At 35.2% G+C, this 20,173-nt stretch overlaps 1 protein-coding gene across 1 annotated transcript in view; it reads left to right on the top strand.

The window, feature by feature from the left end:
* The window catches only part of SLC39A12 (solute carrier family 39 member 12), a 102,649-nt gene that overhangs the window by 37,936 nt on the left and 44,540 nt on the right, over nucleotides 1-20,173 (top strand). Inside the window, exons 6-8 of the mRNA XM_074195228.1 lie at nucleotides 5,079-5,250; nucleotides 17,994-18,166; nucleotides 20,121-20,171. Of these exons, the coding sequence (XP_074051329.1) occupies nucleotides 5,079-5,250; nucleotides 17,994-18,166; nucleotides 20,121-20,171 (396 nt within the window). The remainder of the gene's footprint in view (nucleotides 1-5,078; nucleotides 5,251-17,993; nucleotides 18,167-20,120; nucleotides 20,172-20,173) is intronic.

The following is a 20,173-nucleotide window of genomic DNA, read 5'->3' on the forward strand; positions in this document are numbered from 1 at the left end:
TTATTAAATGTATTGACTTTTAAAATTTCATTAAATATTATCTATATAATCATTTTAAAAAATTTTGAGCTCTAAATTCCCTTTCTTCTTGCACCTCCCCTCTCCATGAGAATATGCACTTGGATTTTGATTATACATGTGAGGTTATGCCAAACTATTTTTATATTAACTATGTTCCAAAAAGAAAACACAATAAAAGGAAAACAAAAAACAATAAAAATAAGATTAGATGCTCTCTTTAAATGTGGCTATGTCTTGGTTGTAGAAAGCACAGGATCCAATGGCAGACCAGACAAACCTAGGATACATGAATATCTAATTGCCTCCCCAACCCTAACTCTCAAGTTTCAGAAGCCAGGACCTTACCCAAAAGCAAAGAAGGAAGTGCAATGGAAACCCCAGACCACTGGAGTCAATACCAGACCATTAGCTTCTGGGAGCTTTTCTTGGTATTTTCTACTGTATTTTACTAATATATTCTCCCACATAGTGAAAAATGAACTCATAAAAGTATGATAGTCATAAACCAGCATAAAAGCAATGTAGACCTACCTTAAATATATTCTTCTGGGTGATTTTGGGGAAGGGGAGTCAAGATATCAAAGGAGGGAACTTCCCAAATTCCCCTCCAAACAACTTTAAATAATACCTCAAAATAGTTTCTGGAGTAGCAGAACCCACAAAAGGAAAGAGTGAAACAATTTTCCAGCACAAGACAACTTAGAAGGTTGGCAGGAACATTCTGTCACATGGGGGTAAGAGTGGAATGCAGTCTTCTGCAATTTGTGTCAATATAGGTTGCAAACTCTCAGCAGACATTGGGGGTGAGATGGGGTGACTGAATCAGTGTCGGCCTCCAGAGATCTCAGCCCAGAGATAAGGAGGTCAGACAACTAGTCAGCAGGATTTGGGGAGTCAGACAACTGGTCAGCAGGCTATCACAGGGATCCCTTTGCTGACATTGGAGGCAGGAAACTATTGCATTGTCCATATGCCATTCTGAGTCACAGTTCCAAAGCGAGGAGGAACACTAACACACCAGAGCTTGTAGTTGCAGAGGAATGGGGAACCTGGTCACATTTCCAAGGCTGAAAAGTGTACTTTTGATCTCTCTCACATCCAAGACACAACCCAGGGGAGCATATCTCTTCTTAGATCATAACACCATGGAAAAACCAAAAACTTACAGATGCTCACAATTAGCTCTGAAAATACCCACTCAATGGGGTGGCTAGGTGGCGTAGTGGATAAAGCACCAGCCTTGGAGTCAGGAGTACCTGGGTTCAAATCCGGTATCAGACACTTAATAATTACCTAGCTGTGTGGGCTTGGGCAAGCCACTTTAACCCCATTTGCCTTGCAAAAAAAAAAAAAACGAAACAAAAGAAAAAAAAAAAGAAAATACCCGCTCACAAAAAATGAAGATTGAGACAGCAGAACCAACTTTAGCATAGAGTTAAAAGGCAAGAAATAGGCAGAAAATAATGATCAAACATCAAAAAAGAACCTTACAATAAAAAGTTACTATGTTGACAGGGAATATCAAATCACAAACTCAAAAGGTGGCAATAAAGTTAAAATGACTACAATGAAAGCCTCAAATAAAATGTGAACTGATCTCAAGCCAAAAAAGTAACCCCAGAAGAGCTCAAAAAAATTTTAAAAATCAAGCAAAAAACGTAGAGGAAAAAATGGGAAAAGAAATGATAGTGATAAAAGAAAATTATGGGAACAAGCAATAGCTTGGTAAAAGGAGGTACAGAAAATACTGATGAGAATAGCTTAAAAATCTAGAATAGGACAAATAGTAAAAGAAGCACAAAGTGGAATTGGTCAAATGAAGAAAAGATATATTAAAATTCACTGAGAAAAGAATTCCTTAAAAAAAAGTAAAATTGGAAAAATGGAAGTATAAAAGTTAACTGAAGCACAATTCCAGAAAAATTAGAATTGGGCAATGGGATAATAACTCCATGAACTATCAATAAAAAATAAAATCAAAGGAATGAAAAATAGAATAAAAGTGAAATATTTCATTGGAAAAGTATCTGACTTGTAAAATAGATCAAGAACAGATAATTTTAAAATTCATGGGTCTACCTGAAAATCATGATTCAAGAAAAAGAAATTAGACATTATATTTCAAGAAATTATCAAGAAAAAATATCTCTGATATTCTAGAATCAAAGAATAAAATAGAAATGGAAAGAATCCTCCACTCACCTCTTGAAAGAGATCCCAAAATGAAAACTCCAAGGAATGTTTTAGCCAAATAACAAAGCTCTCAGGTCAAGGAGAAAATATTTCAAGCAGTCAGAAATAAAACAATTCAGGAATCCTGAAGCCACACTCAGGGTGACACAAAATTTAGCAGCTTCTACATTAAAAGATTGGAGGGCAAATGAGCTAGAATTACAACCAAGAATCACATACCCAGCAATACTGAATATAATCCTTCAGGGAATAAATGGATACTCAAGCATTTCTGATAAAAAGACCAGGGCTGAATAGAAAATTTGACTTCTAAAACAAGACTCAAGACAAGAATGAAAAAGTAAACAACAAAGGAAAATAACAAGGGAATCAATAAAGTTAAGCTGTTTACATTCCTACATGGGAAAATACTTGTAACTCCTAGGAACTTTTTTATTAGGATAATTGGGAGTATACAAAGACAGAGGGCACAGGGGTGAGTTAAATATAATGAGCTGAGATTAAGTAAAAAATATATTTTTTAAAAGGGTTGAGAAAGAAGAATGCACAAGGGGGAATAAGGAGAACTCGAATGGAAGAGATACAAAAGAACTACAGTGGAGGGGGACGGGGATGAGATTCCTTTAAGCTTACTCTCATTATCACTGGCTCAAGGAGAGAATAAGATATACACATTCAGGTGGAAATAGAAATCTCCTTTACCCTACAGGAAAACAGTTTGAAAAGGGAATGAAAGAAGGTGGAGGGGGATATTAATAGAAGGGAAGATTGTGAGAATACCATAATCAGAATCAGAGCACTTATGAGGATGAAGGGGAGGAAAGGAGAGAGAGAGAAAGAAAGAGAGAGAGAGAGAGAAAGAGAGAGAAAGAAAGAGAGAGAGAGAGAGAGAGAGAGAGAGAGAGAGAGAGAGAGAGAGAGAGAGAGAGAGAGAGTAGAAAAATGGTAGGGGGGAATAAGATGGAAGGAAACAATATTAATTATTAATATTAATCATAACTGGGGAAATTTTTGCAGCAAGTTTCTCTGATAAAGGCCTCACTTCTCTAATACATAGAGAACAAAGATAAAATTATAACACTAAGTTCACCAAAGTGCATGAATAGACAGTTTTCAGATGAAATAATCAAAACCATATCTAGTCATATGCAAAATTTCTCTAAATTATCATTAGAGAAATGCAAATAAAAACAACTCTGAGGTACCATCCCACACCTATCAGATTAACTAATATGATGCAAAGGAAAATGGCAAATGTTAAAGGGGACGTGGAAAAACTGAAACACTATTGTACTCTTGATGGATTTATATACTGATTCACCAGTACTGGAGAGCAATTTGGAACTATGCCTAAAGAGCTATAAAACAATAAATACCTTTTGACCCAGAAATATCTTTACTAGATCTGTATCCCAAAGAGATAAGAAGAAAAAAATATCTATATGTCCAAAAATATTTATAGTACCTCTTTTGGTGGTAGCAAAGATTTAGAAATTGAGGAGATGCCCCTCAAGTGGAGAATGACTAAGTAAGTTATGGTATATGTACTATAATAAATAATGAAGAGGATGCTTTCAGAAAAACTCAAAAAGACTTACATATACTTATACAAAGGGAAATGAGCAGCACCAGGGGAACATTGTATACACTAAAATCAATATTGGATGATGCCTAACTTTGAATGACCTACTATTCTCAGGGATACAATGATCTGAGACAATTCTGAAGTACTTATGAAAATGCTATACATCTCCAGTGAAAGAACCAATGTAATGTGTATGCAGATTGAAACATACTTTTTTTTAAAACTTTATTTTTCTTGGGTTTTTTGACTGTTTTCTTTCAGAATGACTAAAATGGAAATATGTTTTGCATGACTGAACATGTATTACCTATATCAAATTGCTTTTAATTAAAGGGTTGGAGAGAATTTTCAACTCAAACATTTTTTTAAATGTTAAAAAATTATTTTCACATGTAATTGGGGGAAATTATTAAATAATTTTGCTAAAAATGAAAGAAACATAAGAAAAATCTTTGCTTGACTGAGCTGGGTATAGTGGAAGCTTCTGAAATTCATGATGTGTGGCTGCAACTATGTTTTTCTATCCTTGAACTTATTACTCATAGGTTTTTTTCTATGCTTATCTGGCTGTGTCTGCATGATGCCAAGAACTAGAGAAGTCAGTCAATTTAGTTAGAATCAATAAATTCAGTTAGACAAGTAGTTTTTTTAAAAGTCAAATTTCTATCTCGACTAAAATAATTCTTTTTTCCATCATGGGAGAGAAGTAGAGTACAGTTAATTAATATTACATATTTTCAGCGATGCTTTTATACAATAGCAATATTTTCTGTTAACCTTTATTCCCTCCCCTGCTTTTGATATTTCATATTACTTTGAAAGACTAAATACCAGAGATTGCTAGCTGAAGACACTACTCTTATTACTTCAAAGCTTGCGTTTAGAGTGAATTTATCTAGTGCGCCAAAAAGTTATTCCCATCGAAAAACAACAACAAAAGCATCGGCTTCGGAAACGAGGCCAGAGTTCTAACCTACTTCATGAGGTTTCTGCTCAGAATCTCATTAAGCTTGATTGCAAAACACGAAAATAAAAGGGGAGGGAGCACAAATGTTCAGAAATAATTACAATGATGAATATGACAGATTAAATTTTGACTAGTGGACAAAGCAAATCCTCTTTGTTCATGGAAAATATGTTTTCAAGAAGTATGTTTGATAAACCTTATTTTTTTATTTTAAGAATTCCATTTAGTTCTCATTCATTCTTACAGAAAAGACATGCATACTGAGTTTGCTCCAATGATGTGGTTAATAACAATACACATTTTCCTGCCTAGGCTTGTTTCTCTGCCAAAGAGCTTGTGGAGATATTTTTACCGAACAGTCATTCTCCTATTTCTAAGGAGCTCTTCCAGCAAATCAGCCCAGCCATCATTCAGCAACTACTCAGTTGCTCTTGCCAGCTCACAACATACCAGCCAGCCAAGCTGCCACCAACAGCCCTAGAAAGTGAGTTGTATCTCTTGACTGTGGAGTTTTATACTGCGCTAATTCACTTGGTTTGTATACATTTCACTCTCTCTAAAGACTGCAAGTATGAGCTACCTTCAAAGAAAAGAACAGGGTGTTCTGTAGCACAGGGCTTGAGAACACTCAACCTACGTGGTACAGAAGGGAGATTTGGCACATTCAACTCCAAGGGCTTGATCAGTGTCCAGACATTAGAGTAATGGGGACCAAGTTTCCCTTTTGACTTATTTCGATTTCCTTCATAAATATATCTTATGTTTAAAATGGCAAAAATAAATTATCATTTTCAATATGCCATAAAAACATCAAGAAAACAGAATTTTTTGTAACGTAAGAGTAGGTCATTTTTTTAAAAAAGAATATTTTATTTATCTATTTTTATTCATTAGATGGCTACCCAACGGTTTCCATGGGGCAAAGAGGGGAATTGGAGGAAGAACTGCATTACTGGAGAACTCTAGTTTTGGTAGCAAATTAAATTGGTCTAATCAAATTGTTAAAACTTGCAACAATGAGCAGCTACATGGTGCAATGGATAGAGTGCTGGGCCTGGAGTCAGGAAGACTCATATTCCCGAGTTCAAATCTGGTCTCAGACTCTTAATGGTTGTCTGACCCTGAACAAGTTGTTTTCCTCAGTTCTTCATCTGTCAAATAAGCTGGAGAAGAAATTAGCAAACTACTCTAATATCTCTGCCAAGAAAACCTCAAATGGGATCACAAAGAATTGAATGTGACTAAAATGCGTGAACAACAAATAATGAATTTACCATCAGTGCCTCTGAGTGTCTGAATTCTCCATAAAATAAGGCTATTTAGGAATAATTTAAAAATCTATAGTGCTGCTCTATGGGTTGAGTTTAGAACCATGGGAAGTTCATAGTATCTTCTATGTCAGATTTATATTATCTAATGAAGACCTAGGTTCATACCCTATATCTGACATCTACTGAACATATGACTGGATAGGTCACTTAAATTCTCAGTATTCCAGGTAACTCTCTAAGGCTAATAACTAAAAAAGGTGCCAACCTGCTTTGATGAAGGAAGTTTCCTCAATAGAGAATTGTAACTCTGGTCCCCATTCCTATCTGTGTTTTTATCTATATGGTGCTGACATCTAAAATAATTAGGCAGTATGGTATAATGGATAGAGAGTCAATCTCTAAATCAGTAAGATTTAGATTTTGAGTCCCGTCTCTGGCAGTCATTTAAACTGAAAATGTTGATACACATTGGTAGTGGGAGTTGCCAGCAACTAGGAAATCAGAGCATATATGCATACATATACATAAAGAACACATAGATATATACATATACAGATGCATATTTACATAAAATGTATGTATATAAAAATGAGTACACATACACTGTTTAGAATTTTACTGAACTGATCTTGATAACTGACCTACTAGAAGCATCTCTGTAGAATAGTTAGGAAAAGCCTGAAAGAATTGCTGAGTTGCTACAACCCATTATAAAAGTGCTTGAGAATATATTTGATCGAGGCAACAATTATTATAAGGAAAATGAAGGTTAAAATCATTATGGACCTTTGAATGCTTTTACACTGGCTCCAAAGATTTTGTAAAATATTGCAATGACAGAAATTCTTATTCTTTAAGAGAATATTTTATATAACTTTTATATAACTAAGATTTATGAAGTGGGTGCCTCAGAAAACACAACCCTGTGAGACAGGCAAGTGTGAAGTTTATGTTCCCCACTTTACAGATGAGAAAACTGAGACTCTAAGAGATGAAGTGGCTTGCCCACAGTCATATAGATAAACAGTTTGGGAGGCAATACAACGAACCACATCTTATTCAAGTCTACTAATCTTTTCACCATGCCATCTGTTGACTATCAGCGATTCAGATATAACTTGACTACTAGAAGTCCTACATTTTTTAAAAAACCTTAAACTGGTTTATTTCTCCCAGTTAGCACACTTCTGAGATTCCTGAAAATTGTGCCATTCAGAGTACAGATAATTTGGGAAAATATGTTTAAGAAAAACAAAATAGGAAACTATAATTCAAAAATAAAACAAAATTAATTTAAAAACCAAATTAACATTTTTGAATTATGTACTGTTTTAAAATGACATGTATCAATCCTGTCTTCAATTACTACAGACAACTAAGAGTTATTCTCATTTCCATCTGCTTAAGAAATTATAGGAAGCTTGAGACAAAATGAATTGGAAATAGAGATTAGGGAATTGTAAAGCTAAATGCAGCTCTCAGATGCCTATAGGTCAATAGTTTTATCAAAGTTTGCAAATCTCAATAAATAGTAAATTGTTATAATATTTAATTCATATGGGGTTCCTTATACTGAAAAACTGATCTTGTAAGTTTAGGTCACCACCAATGCCATCTTTGTTATTCCTTTGCCTTTTTGGAAGCTTCTCACTTTGTTTTGGCTCATGTTGATATTAAATAACAATCTCAATATATGATCGTGGTTTTTAAAAAATTAGTTGGTTTATTAACAATGATATTATGGTACCATAAGGAGTACTAGATAGGGTTATACAATTTGCTGGCAGTTGGTATATGGAGAATTTTGGAAATTTGCCACCTTTAAGATGAATCCCTCAGATCCAGCCTACCCATTAATTTCTTGACCAAATCTGAGCATCAACTTCCATTTAGTCTGAAAAAATTGATTTTTACAATATTAACTGAATTTGACCACAGGGTTCTTTCCTGGAAACTACATTTACTTTCTTGGAAACAATAATTTAATGTAATGATTAGGGAGCTAGTTACAGTGTACTGCAAGGTATCTTTTGAAAAATGGCCCATTGGACCCCATTTAAGGTAATGTTGCAAATTCCTATAATGCAGAGAAGAAACTTTTGTCAAATGTCTTTTCTTTAAAAGCAGCATGCTGTAAAATTGTAAGTAATTTTGAGTGTTTCTCTCAGTGGATTTGAGGGGGACTGGTCTGAGAGTCTTTCCCTTGGAAAGGATTAGAGATGAACAGGAAAAAAATATTTTCATAACCAATGAAGTCTTTGACCCTGTCTTTTTGTTGTTATTCAGTTGTTTCAGTCATATTCAACTCTTTATAACTACATTTGAGGTTTTCTTGGTAAAGATATTGGAGTGCTTTGTCACTTTCTTTTCCAATTCATTTTATAGATGAGGAAACTGAAACAAACAGGTGAAGTAATTTGACCAGCGCCACAAAGCTAGTAAATGTCTGAGTCCAGATTTGAACTAAGGAACAGGAGGTTTCCTGACTTCACTGTGCTATTTAGCTGCACCTTGACCCTGAATAGCCTTTGCTGATTTGATGTGTATTTAAATGATCATTTATTGAGCTATTTTCTAACTTTATCCCTAGTTTTCTACCAGAGAGAGGAATGTGAATCAGGTCCTACTGCCATTTTTTTGTCTACATCTAATTTCATGTTATCTCAAAACTCTTATTTGAATGAATTACAGTAATATTTCTAACAGACCATTGTCCACAGATCTAACTAGTTCACTACCAAGTACATTCAGAGCGTCTTTTCTTCTAAAGATCTTTAATGTTATCAGACTGAATTTTCCCTCCATTGATATAAATCATAATCCTTTATATGTTAGTCAATAATTCCCAGACTTGCTATTGACAAAGTATTCTGTGGTCTGGCAGTCCATTTATATGAAATCCTTTGAATTTAACTAAGCGGTTCCCCAGACAACAGACAATATGTCCATCATTGGACCAATGTTCAAATTTATCCAGTTTTTCCAACACTGATATCTGTTGACATCTGTCCAGTATAGCCATAGCTTTGGAAAGCATCTCCAGGGTTACTTTTAACCTGTGCTAACATATCAATAGGACTTTCCTGGAAGGAACATATATGATGGAGAATATAAAGATATAGATATACCCACACATATTTGTATGTATATTTATATTTGGTAAAAAATAAAATTATGATTTTCATATTGAGCCATATTATTTGTGTGATGAATTTACTACTAATTTAGTTTTTAGAGATTCATTTTTCCAGCAGACTCTGGTTTCAGAGTCAGATGTAATGGAGCTCAAGGTGATTATTCAATCTTGACAAAAGATCATTCTTCCATTTTACTACACCTGCCTATGTTAAGTGAAGTGAATTAAAAACTATAGATCCTGTTCCTGTACCCAAAGAAAATAAATGATTCCCCCAAATTGAGAATTTTTCCCTGAGAACTATTATGCCTATTATCCTGCATGCATAGACTTGCATGAGAAACTACTCAAGCCTTAGAATTGATTATGTTGTGATCCACCTTTCCTCTCTTCCCACTTGTGATTTTGTTATATAACCTCTACCTTCACTGCAGCAAGGCAGGAGTTTTTGGAGTTTTAATCAGAATACCCAATTTATATATCTGTCCCTCATTCTGAAATTAGTTAATTATACTGCTACTTAATTATTGGCACCCTGTCTCCAGCCTGCTCTGGAAACTGTTCTGTTTCACCATTCCCAGATAAGAGGAGAATATCACCCTCCTAAAAATGCCAGCTTTGGACCCTGACCAGTTATGGCCCTAAAGATACAGTAATTTAGATTCTTAGGAGGTTAGGGTCAAACTGATGAACACTAACTCAAGAGCCAAAGAATAATTTCAATTCCTCACTAGAAAAAACATTAACATTCTATTTATCTCTACCCCTGTCTTTGCCTACATTTTGGAATATTTAACTCACAGTCAATTATTAATTTTAACATGTCATAAACACCAACAGGCCATATTACCACATAACTCATCCCATCAAGAAAACTTCATGTGACAAAATATACAGTACATCCTAACACAATAGAATACAATCCAACCAAACACATACAAGATATCACTCCATAAAAATGCAAAACTTACAACAAAATGTAACACATAGCATGAGTTAACAGTACACATTTATCTAGATGCCAAAAGGTAGGCATATTAAAGGATGGTTGACTTCTTCTGGTCAAAAGAGAGCAGTGGAAGGGGGTGTGCCATACTGGTTTGCTACCAAAAGGTGCTATCATTCCCTATAGGTAACCAACTTTCACCTTTACCCCCTCATTATCCTATCCTGCTCCATTTTTCTTGCCTGACTAGTTCAAAGAGTCAAAGTTCAACAGAAGTCTAGAAGGTATGATTTGAAATATACTGAAAATTATCTAAAATAGAAAATACCTCTCTTTTCAATTCATTCGACCCAATATCTTGCAGCTTCACTCCCTAATCCAATCATAACTGCCCCTAAAACTCATAAGATTCAAGGGTTTTTTTTTTCATGGCCAAATGATTATCAAAAAAAGATTGTGGTTAATTCAATCAGATAGTATAGGAAACTCTAGTGAACAATCGAAGAGAAATAATAACATTTAAATAACAGTCTGCTGCAACTTGTGCTGATTTTCCTTCCCTGCATCCCTTCTCCTACTCTGATGTAAATGGAAAGGAATGGGATTGTGAAGGTTTATATATCCATTAAACTTTTCTTCAACAAGTGCTCTGAGGAAATAAGGAAGGAGGTAATTGTGTTGTGGAATTCCTTTTGATCTCAAAAAGACCAGCTGTGATGTTGGGCTTCACTGCTCTCTATTTCTTCCCACTGCTCTCTTTTTATCCAGGCTTCTTCCAATTCTGCTTTTTTTTTTTGCAAGGCAAGTGGGGTTAAGTGGCTTGCCCAAGGCCACACAGCTAGGTAATTATTAAGTGTCTGAGACCGGATTTGAACCCAGGAACTCCTGACTCCAAGGCCAGTGCTTTATCCACTGTGTCACCTAGCCGCCCCTCCAATTCTGCTTTAATCTGACTTACATCACACGTATGATCTCTTCCATGAGTGGTTTTCCAAAGACATTTTGATTCACACTTTACTTTCCCCTACAATGCCATTGGTCTACTTTCTTCATGACAGGAAAAGCATGAAGTTTCCAAGTCATATTCCTCTTCCTCCCTTACCTCAGCTATGGGGGGAAATCCCATCTCTTGCCAGAAATCTCTCTGAAGGCAAAGGAAGAGGAAACATTATAACTCAGAGAAGTTTATGCATACATCTCTTAGTTTCTCAAGTCTCCCTATGGACTCTTCACTTTGGTAGTCCTGGGGAGGCTTAAAAATATGATTCCACATAGGGGTGGGAGGAAGTCATGTGGTACCAACTCCTGGAACTGATCATTCAATTTTCAATATGAACATCTACACCTCAAAAATTAGCAAGTGCTATAAATCCTTGCTTAATTATTCACTTTGTTGATTATCTAGACTTAAAGTGGTGGGTGAAATGTTGGTAATGTCCATGAAACTTAAAGTGAGTTGTGGCTACTTTTTTCACTAAAGTCAGTTTGATAAATATTTAGTAGCGTATCCCTAGTTACAAATAACATGATAAATATGGCATATATATATATATATATATATACACACACATTTAACATTCACATATAAGAAAAACAATTCAAGAAATACAAGTGTTACATAGAATGATAGAACAAATCACATAGCATGAGTTTTCTGCATTACCATATATAACAACACACTTAACATATCATAGATAATCACAGAAAATATGAAGACATGAATGAAAAAGTGTTGGTCCTTGAAAGTGCAAAACCTGCAGTCAAAACAAGGGGCTAATAATGTCTTTGATTATTAAAATTCAGTCATGCCCATGCCACTATAATAACATGTAATATGTAGCATATGATATAAACTATATCATAACATGGCATAAAATAAATCAAAGGCCATCATAGAGCAATTTAAACTATAACATAAAATATATAATACAAAATGTAATGCTCATATCCTGGTTGAACTGAACCAATTAAGATGCAACATTTAACGAATCAAACTATAAAGCCTAACAAATAATACCGAATATGGGACAGGCATAAAGAAAGAAATGGCATAAAGAAGCATAATAGTATATTATCCTAATGTAAATATCACATGTAATATGTAAGATATAGAGCAAAATATTATATTTATAAATCAATTTATATAACACAATGCATAAACAAACACCATTTACTAGATGCACCAGATCATATAATACATAAAATGTAATACCATTATTAGATTTGTAATCTTTTTATTTTTTAAAATATTTGTCTCCTTGATCTCCAGGTAGTCTCTAGTATTTTCATATAGAAACATTTCTCCTATCTCTGCTTCCATTGACCTTCATTTGCCTATTTTTTTCTATGCATCTATCCTTGTGAAAATCCAATGAGATAATATTGGTAAAGCCCTTAGCACATAGTAGGCATTCCATAAATGCTAACTATAAAATTATGAATATGACTTTGATCTCTGCTTTCTCTATGTTCTCATGAATTTATCTTCTTAACATAGCATGATAAGTTAATAAATTATAGAAATATAAGATACAGTGACATAATACATCATAGCAACAATATACACAATATAGCAAACTACATATTACATATATCACAATACAAATCAGATGCTTTTGAAGCCTTGTGTACCATAAGCCAGATCTAAGGGCCATTGAAGGTGTGCTTTACCCTGTTAAGGGTTAAGAAAGCTTTTAATCGATGGACTGCAATTCTATGACTGCCAGAAAATAGACTCCTTGTTTCAATAACATGAATCACTTTCATTCCTTTTCCTGAGACCTATAATTGTCAGGAGGAATGGCTAAGAGGTGTGTTATGCACATCACATTCTTCAAATTAGCTGTAAAGGGGGGCGGCTAGGTGGCACAGTGGATAAAGCACTGGCCCTGGAGTCAGGAGTACCTGGGTTCAAATCCGGTCTCAGACACTTAATAATTACCTAGCTGTGTGGCCTTGGGCAAGCCACTTAACCCCATTTGCCTTACAAAAAAAACCTAAAAAATTAGCTGTAAAGGAATATGGTGTCAATAGAAAATTAATAATGGAATAATTCAAATGAAAATGAAATAAATGAAAATTGGTAACGAAGTAAATATTGCCATATTTCGCTAAGCAGAAAAAGGCCCACTTCCTTAACATCTTCTTATCAAAACCTTTCATTGTTAACACAGTTCTAAATATAGTGTTGCAAATGTTATATCCTAATGTTTCCAACTCTAAAATAGTCCCTTAGACAAAGAAACACATTCTCTTTCTTCTCTAGTAGCCACAGCCTTCTCATTTTTCTGGAACCAATGGTATCTAGAGTCCTTCTTCATTTCTATGTGTCACTGTTTTTGTTTTGGCTTCCGGGATGAATGTCCAAGAAAATTCCTAGTTTTCATTTCACATATGTCCCATTTAATAGGTTCAAAGGGAGTTGCATGTATTCCTAAGTCCAAACTCAACCTAAATGTTAATTAACTACAAAAGATAAAACACAAATAAATATGATAATGAAAGTATTATAGTTATTTACAATCCAACATCACTTATCTTAACATTTCTTAATTAGGGATTCTGGTCCTCAAATCTAGTTTATCTATTAAAACCAATTCAGATCCAATTTTGACTTATCTTGAGTGGTCCATTGAACCTTCAGTTGCCACATCACACTTTTCTAAGACTATTCACCCCCTTAATATTTACTTCCTTCAAAAAGGGACAGGTAGAGAAAATGAGAATGTGATCTTACCTGAGCTTTGCTAGTTAAAATCAGTTTTACAAAGTCTGTGGTGTTTCTATAGCAGATTTTTTCAGAATCATTGAATTCAAATCTTCAAATAGGATCCCACTTCCCAGTTTTAGAAATAGATACCAGATACCATCAGTGTTACCAGTTTTCAAATGGATACATAATATTATTGATCTAGATATTCCTTTCAGTGAAACAGATCTCAGTGCAGCCATGTCTGTTCATCTCTTGTAACTTTGATCCATGTTATTCCATAAGTTCATTTCACTATGCCCATCCAATGAAGTCCTTCTTCCCTTCTCCTGATATTGTGAGGATACCAGGGGAGCATTCTATTTATCTATTTATCCATTTCAACCATCTTTTCTTCCTATCATTTAGTTCTTTGCTGCTCTCTTTTACTCCTAGTCTTCCAAGTCTTTAAATTTCTTTTGAGATTATATGTTGTTGTCTGCTCATACCCATTCTTATTAACCCTATTTATAATGCAAAACATAAAAATAAAAATTTATCACTCCTTATTACAGCCTATTAAGATTAACTCAAATACCTGTCCAAATGATGCATATGGATAAAATACCCCAGGGCCATGTCTGAATTTTGGCATTCTATGTGGGTTGCCTTCAAAAATCATCACAGAAAATTGAATCAATTCACTGTGTACCCCTGCAGCATAGATGGGACCTTAATGAAAGTCAATCAAATAGGTAAAATCAATTTCACCTCAACTAGCAAAATGAATACAATTAGAATTTTTGTAAAAGCTTATTTTCCATAACATTATAATTTTCAACTTTCAGATCAATTTAAACATATTATGTATGTGTGTGTATACAAAAAGTTCTGATTAACTTAACCAAATGCAAAATATAGAAAAACAATTAATCATCATGTAGTCATTTGCCAACTCATGCTCTGATCTGAAAGCTTCATTTAGTTGCTTCCTTTTAGACAGAAATTCGCAATGCAGAGAAACTCATATCCTAATTAATAAGTAGCCCTATAATGCAATTAATTTAGGCTCTGAATTTTACTGTCCTGTGCTGTACAGGTATAAGAAGGTAAGTCTGATAACATTTTCTAATACAAAACCTCATTTTTTAATTCAGAAGACAAGGATCTTCCATTTCAATGAGTCCTCCTCCCAATTAAATTCAGATCAAAATGCATGGACCCATTTGATTATTTTTCCTCCACTAAAAATGACAGCATCCCCCTGATTCTTCAACTGTAGAGAGAAGCATTATGTAATTTGTAAGTTCCCACTTCATTCCCACTTTTCCATTGCTAAAGAAAGACACCATACTTATCCCAAACCAAATTAACTCTGACACACTGATATTCCTACATTTAAACACACACACACACACACAAAGACTCAGATTTAGCACTGAACTCTAAAATCATTCCTAAAAAAACATTTACTTAAGGGACAATAGCAAGGAAGGAATTTAGCCAATTTTCCTTAATTAGAATCTGTCAGTCATCCAGTACCTATAAAACAGAAAGTTTTCACTAGAAAACTTCTCTCCAGCTCCATCAAATCCTCCCCATCCTGCCAGGATGTTCACCACTTTGGAGAAAGTTCCATTCAGTGGAGAGTAATACCTGGAAATCTTTGCTTGTGGTCATAGAAACCTTGCAATCATGGAATATGGGTTCTCCAGATTGTTGCTGAGGAAAAATCACTGTCCCACTTGGTTCATGCTATATATCCCTTTCTAAATTCTTTCCACAGTCATCTTGACTCTTGCCTGAAATATTGCTTCTTGTTCTTCTGTGGACTTTGACCAGTGATTTATTCCAATTTCTCTTGTGAATAAAGCATCTCAAATTTTTAATAAGCAACTCAAAAAGCAAATTTTATGATATTGGGTCTCTGGTAACCCCAATCTCTTGGGCTTCCCCCCAGTGTTTCCCACATCCCAGCAGGATTCCAAAGCTTCCTTAACCTACTATGTTATTCAACTATGCAATATATTTAATTACTGGATTTGTCTCTTCAAAATTCTTGCTCCTCAGACTTATGGCTTCCCTTCTTTAAAAGAAATTTCTTAATTTCTTTTATTTTTCTCTCTCTTACTGGGACAGAGTGCCAGCTCATTAAAACTGATGAAGAAAAACTTCATCCTCCTCAAAAGTAGATGTTCCTCTACTTGCTTTTCACTTCTGACCTTACCTTCATCCTAGAACATTCTGGAATGTTCCAGATTGTTCTGCTAGTCACCAAGTGTTATTAAATAATATCAACATTACATAACATATTCCCCTGGAGGCTTATTGGACATCCCCAAAGTCAAGTTAAAATGTAATTGTTGATTCTTTTCCTGAGAAGTAAGTGTCTTCAGAAAACACTTGATGCCTAAACTCCTTACTTTCTCTGACTAGAAAAGATGGAGGGTAGACATCCATGAGCTTCTTTTCAGGTACTCTATTTAAGGAGGCCTAGCCATACATACCTTATAACTTCTCACCTGACGATTCCTCTGAATTTTTCCAAAATATTGAAAAATTTAACTTCTTAAAAGATCAAATCAGCTCTGAAACTCATACCTCCTCATTATCTCCCATGGAAAGGATAGAGTAGACATTGGGTGAGTCTAGGGCAGACACCATTTTTCACCTGACTGAAGGACATTATTATGCCCCCATGCCCAGAACTCCCCTTCCTTTCAAACTTGTTTTTTCAACATCTTTTATTTTTGAGAGCAGGGACTTTCTTTTGTTTTTCTTTTTATCCCTCCAGGGTTCAGTTTATTACTGACCCAAGTAAAGCAAATATCCTCAGAAGTCTCCTTATGGTATTCTTTCCTAATTCTCCTTAGTCATTCTCCCCTACTCAGCCAAACCTCATGAAAATTTTGTCAGTAAAATGACCCATTATCTGTTCTAAGTTCATTACTAGCTGATGATCAAAGTAAGTTCATTTCTTTTGCTTCTTCCTGATATTCTAAAATTGCTAAAGCAGAATATAGAGATCACTTTTTATCAGTTAATATTCACAAGTAGAAGTCTGATCTCTGTTTTTCTGATTAAATTCTTGTTCCCTCTATAATAGTTCCTTGGATAGTTTGTGCCTTTCTCCATCTTGCTTTTTTAAAACCTTATTTTCTTGCTTAAGGTAACTTGCTGGTTTGGATTTTTTTTGTAATCTATCCAGCTCCTGATCCCATTTTCTTCCTTTCCACTGTTAAGTATTTCCTCCTTCCAAATGTCTTTCCATATTTCTGTTGACCTGTTCTGACTAACAAACCTGCAATACTATTTTCCCTTTCGTTACTTAAGTTGTAAAGGCTTCAGTGTTTATCATATAAGCTTTCTACTTGCTTAAAACTTGATCCAGAGTAGAGGGTGGGATACTAAATGAGGCAGAATCTCTTTTTTCCCTAGGGTCTAGGATCTATCTTACATATACACTTTTTAAAGGTAGTCCATTTTCCTCATCTGACACAGGAAGCCCTACTGTGGGAGTGTATTACAATTAGAAAATATATTATCCAGCATTTTTACAACAGATATTACATTCTTAACACTCTCCAAGTCTCTTAGTTGCTTCATAAATTCAAATAATATATAAATAAATTCAAAAAAGCATTTATTAGTGCTTATTATATGCTAGGATTTCTGGTCCATTCAGCTCAAAGGTTTAAAGTTGGCACTCAGGTGACCCCCCTACTGATTTTTTCCCAGGTCTTAGTTCCTTGGGACACATAATAACTTAATTCTTTGAGATACAGAAAATGAAATGGAGTTTAATTCCTCCATTTGGTCTGGCCCTACCAAATAGATGGTCTTGGAGGATCAAAGAACAGCTCCCTTGTAAATCCCTTACTTCCTCTCTTGATGTTATCTAATCTTCTCCTGAACATTCTGTTTTGAGCTAACTATTGTTTCAAAACAACCTCTTTTATGGAGGTTTGTCCGACATCCCCAAAGTGGGACTGAAATGTCATAGTCCCTGGGAAGTGGTAGAAACCCTATGAACCATTCATCTACTGGAAAGAAATGGAAATGCTTCATCTTCTTCTCCATTTTCTTATTGAATATTCTATCTCTGGTCTAGTGTTGAATCTTGACTTTATGCCCAATAGGAGAACGAATAGGGAGTAACTGACATTTTCATCTCCTTTTAATCTAGAATATGGCTATAGCACAGCTGCTGTTTTGCTCATCACGGTGGGGTCTTTGTTCGGAACGACTCTAATCCTTTTCAGCAACTGTGAGGAAAACTATAAGCTTGTTTTACAACTCTTTGTGGGTTTAGCTGTTGGAACCCTTTCTGGTGATGCCCTGCTCCATCTGATTCCTCAGGTAACTACCCTATTTCTTGTTTTCTTTTAAAAAATGTTTAACCCCTGGAGAAGTCATTTCTCTTTCTTAAAGCCTCAGAAGGTTATTTAGATAAATGGCAAATGGGCCCTGGTGAATAGAAACCCTTTGGCCCTTTTTCACAATGGTAAGGGAGGAGAGTAAAGTCAATATGAAGCCCTTTAATACCTTACTCTGACTTTTCTCAGTGAATAAGACAGGTCTCTGAGCATATTGGAAAGCAAAGTCTTGGCCCTGTCCCTATCTGGAGTTAGCTATACAGCCTACTGGCAGCATTGTGAAGCCCTTAGAATTTTTCACCAGGAAACCTGAAGAAAAGAACTCCCAGGATTCTCTGCCTAATGCAAATTGCACTTGTAGACTTTCTTATGATTACCCCAGGATGGAAAGTTGCCCAGAGAGAAAGCCTTGTGGAATAATATGAAATATGTCCTTTAAGAGCTCATTGAAACTTTTGACCTACTGACTCTTTAATCAATCAACTAATCAATCATTAGGGGTAACTAGGTGGTTCAGTGGATAGATTCCCAGTCCTGAAGGCAGGAGGACCTGACAACACTTGTTAGCGAAGGCACTTAGCTCTGGTTTCCTCACATCCAGGGCCATTTCCAGTCATCCTGATCCATATCTGGCCGCTGGACATGGATGGCTCTGGAGGAGAAAGTAAAGCTGGTGACTTGGCAGAGCACCCCCCTCTCTCCAATCTAATTCATGAGTTTGTCTTGGCTTCATCTCCCTGATGTCACGGTTTTCTTCAAGAATGAAGGACAACACTTCATTAGTCAGCAAACAATGACTAAGTGCCTAACATCAGATTAGTGGACTTCAAGAATAAGCAAGATACTAGGGTAGGCTCTGCCAGCTCCTTACTGGAGCTAATGGCATCAAAGACCAATGCTCTGGTAGATCCATTTGTAAAGAGTTTGCTCACACCTTTCTATAGTGAACTAGCCCAGGTGGTCATGGATACTAATCTACTCCTACTCATCCCACAAAAATACTAAAATTTACCTTTGGTCATGGACAAAGTGTGATTAACATCTGCTAGCATAGAGAAATGGAGAGGCAACAATTGTGATTAGAGGTTGGTCTTAGAATCAGGAAGACCTGGATTTAAGTCTCATTGTGTACTTTGATGTCAAGCTTAAATTAGCCAACTTCCCTTTGTATCCAGATTTGGCTTTGTCATTCTATTTCTAGCCTAAAGAGACTAAGTTCCTATATATTACTGTAGAAAAAGGAGGGCAAAGTAGACAAATGTGAATAATACCCTTCCAAAAAAGAGAATGAGTGAATGCATCCATTTTCTGCTTAAATTCAGTAGGAAGTGATTAGCCTCACAACTTTGTTAAATGCAACCAGGAAAGATAAACCATTTGACATGTATCACTTTTCTTTACCAATAGAATGTAAGCTCCTTGAGGGCTGGGACTTTCATTTTTCCTGGCATTTATTAGCAGAATTAATTACTGGAATTTAATAATATTTGCTGGTATGAATTAAATTAAGTAGAATCATCATGTAGCAAGAAAGGAACCTCTTAGATTTAAATCTATTCCTTTACTCAAAAGAACTGATTGGGAAAATTGAAATAGCACCAATTTGGGGGAGAGAATTCCCCAGCTAAAGCATTGGGAATGTAGAGAAAAAAGGTAATACCTTTGACTGTAAAGCTGAAGAACAATTCTCCTTATTATAGATTCAATGTCTAAACTAATTCCTTAGTTTTCAGTATTGTTGTACTTAATACATACTGAAGCTTATGGTATAACTGGAAACATTTCATCAGAACATACTGGTCTTGGGAACTCAAAGGAATGTTCATGAGCTTTCCCAATATGTAAATTGGATGTACTGAACAACTGTTTCTATCATTGGTATTTAAATAAAACAAAAGCCATTCATTTTTGCCTATTTTATGTTCCTGTATTTCTAGATTCTTGGCTTACATAAGCCGGAAGCACAAGAGTTGGGGCATTTCCATGAAGG

This window comes from Macrotis lagotis, chromosome 7 (assembly GCF_037893015.1).
Source record: "Macrotis lagotis isolate mMagLag1 chromosome 7, bilby.v1.9.chrom.fasta, whole genome shotgun sequence".
In the NCBI taxonomy this organism is placed as follows: Eukaryota; Metazoa; Chordata; class Mammalia; order Peramelemorphia; family Peramelidae; genus Macrotis; species Macrotis lagotis.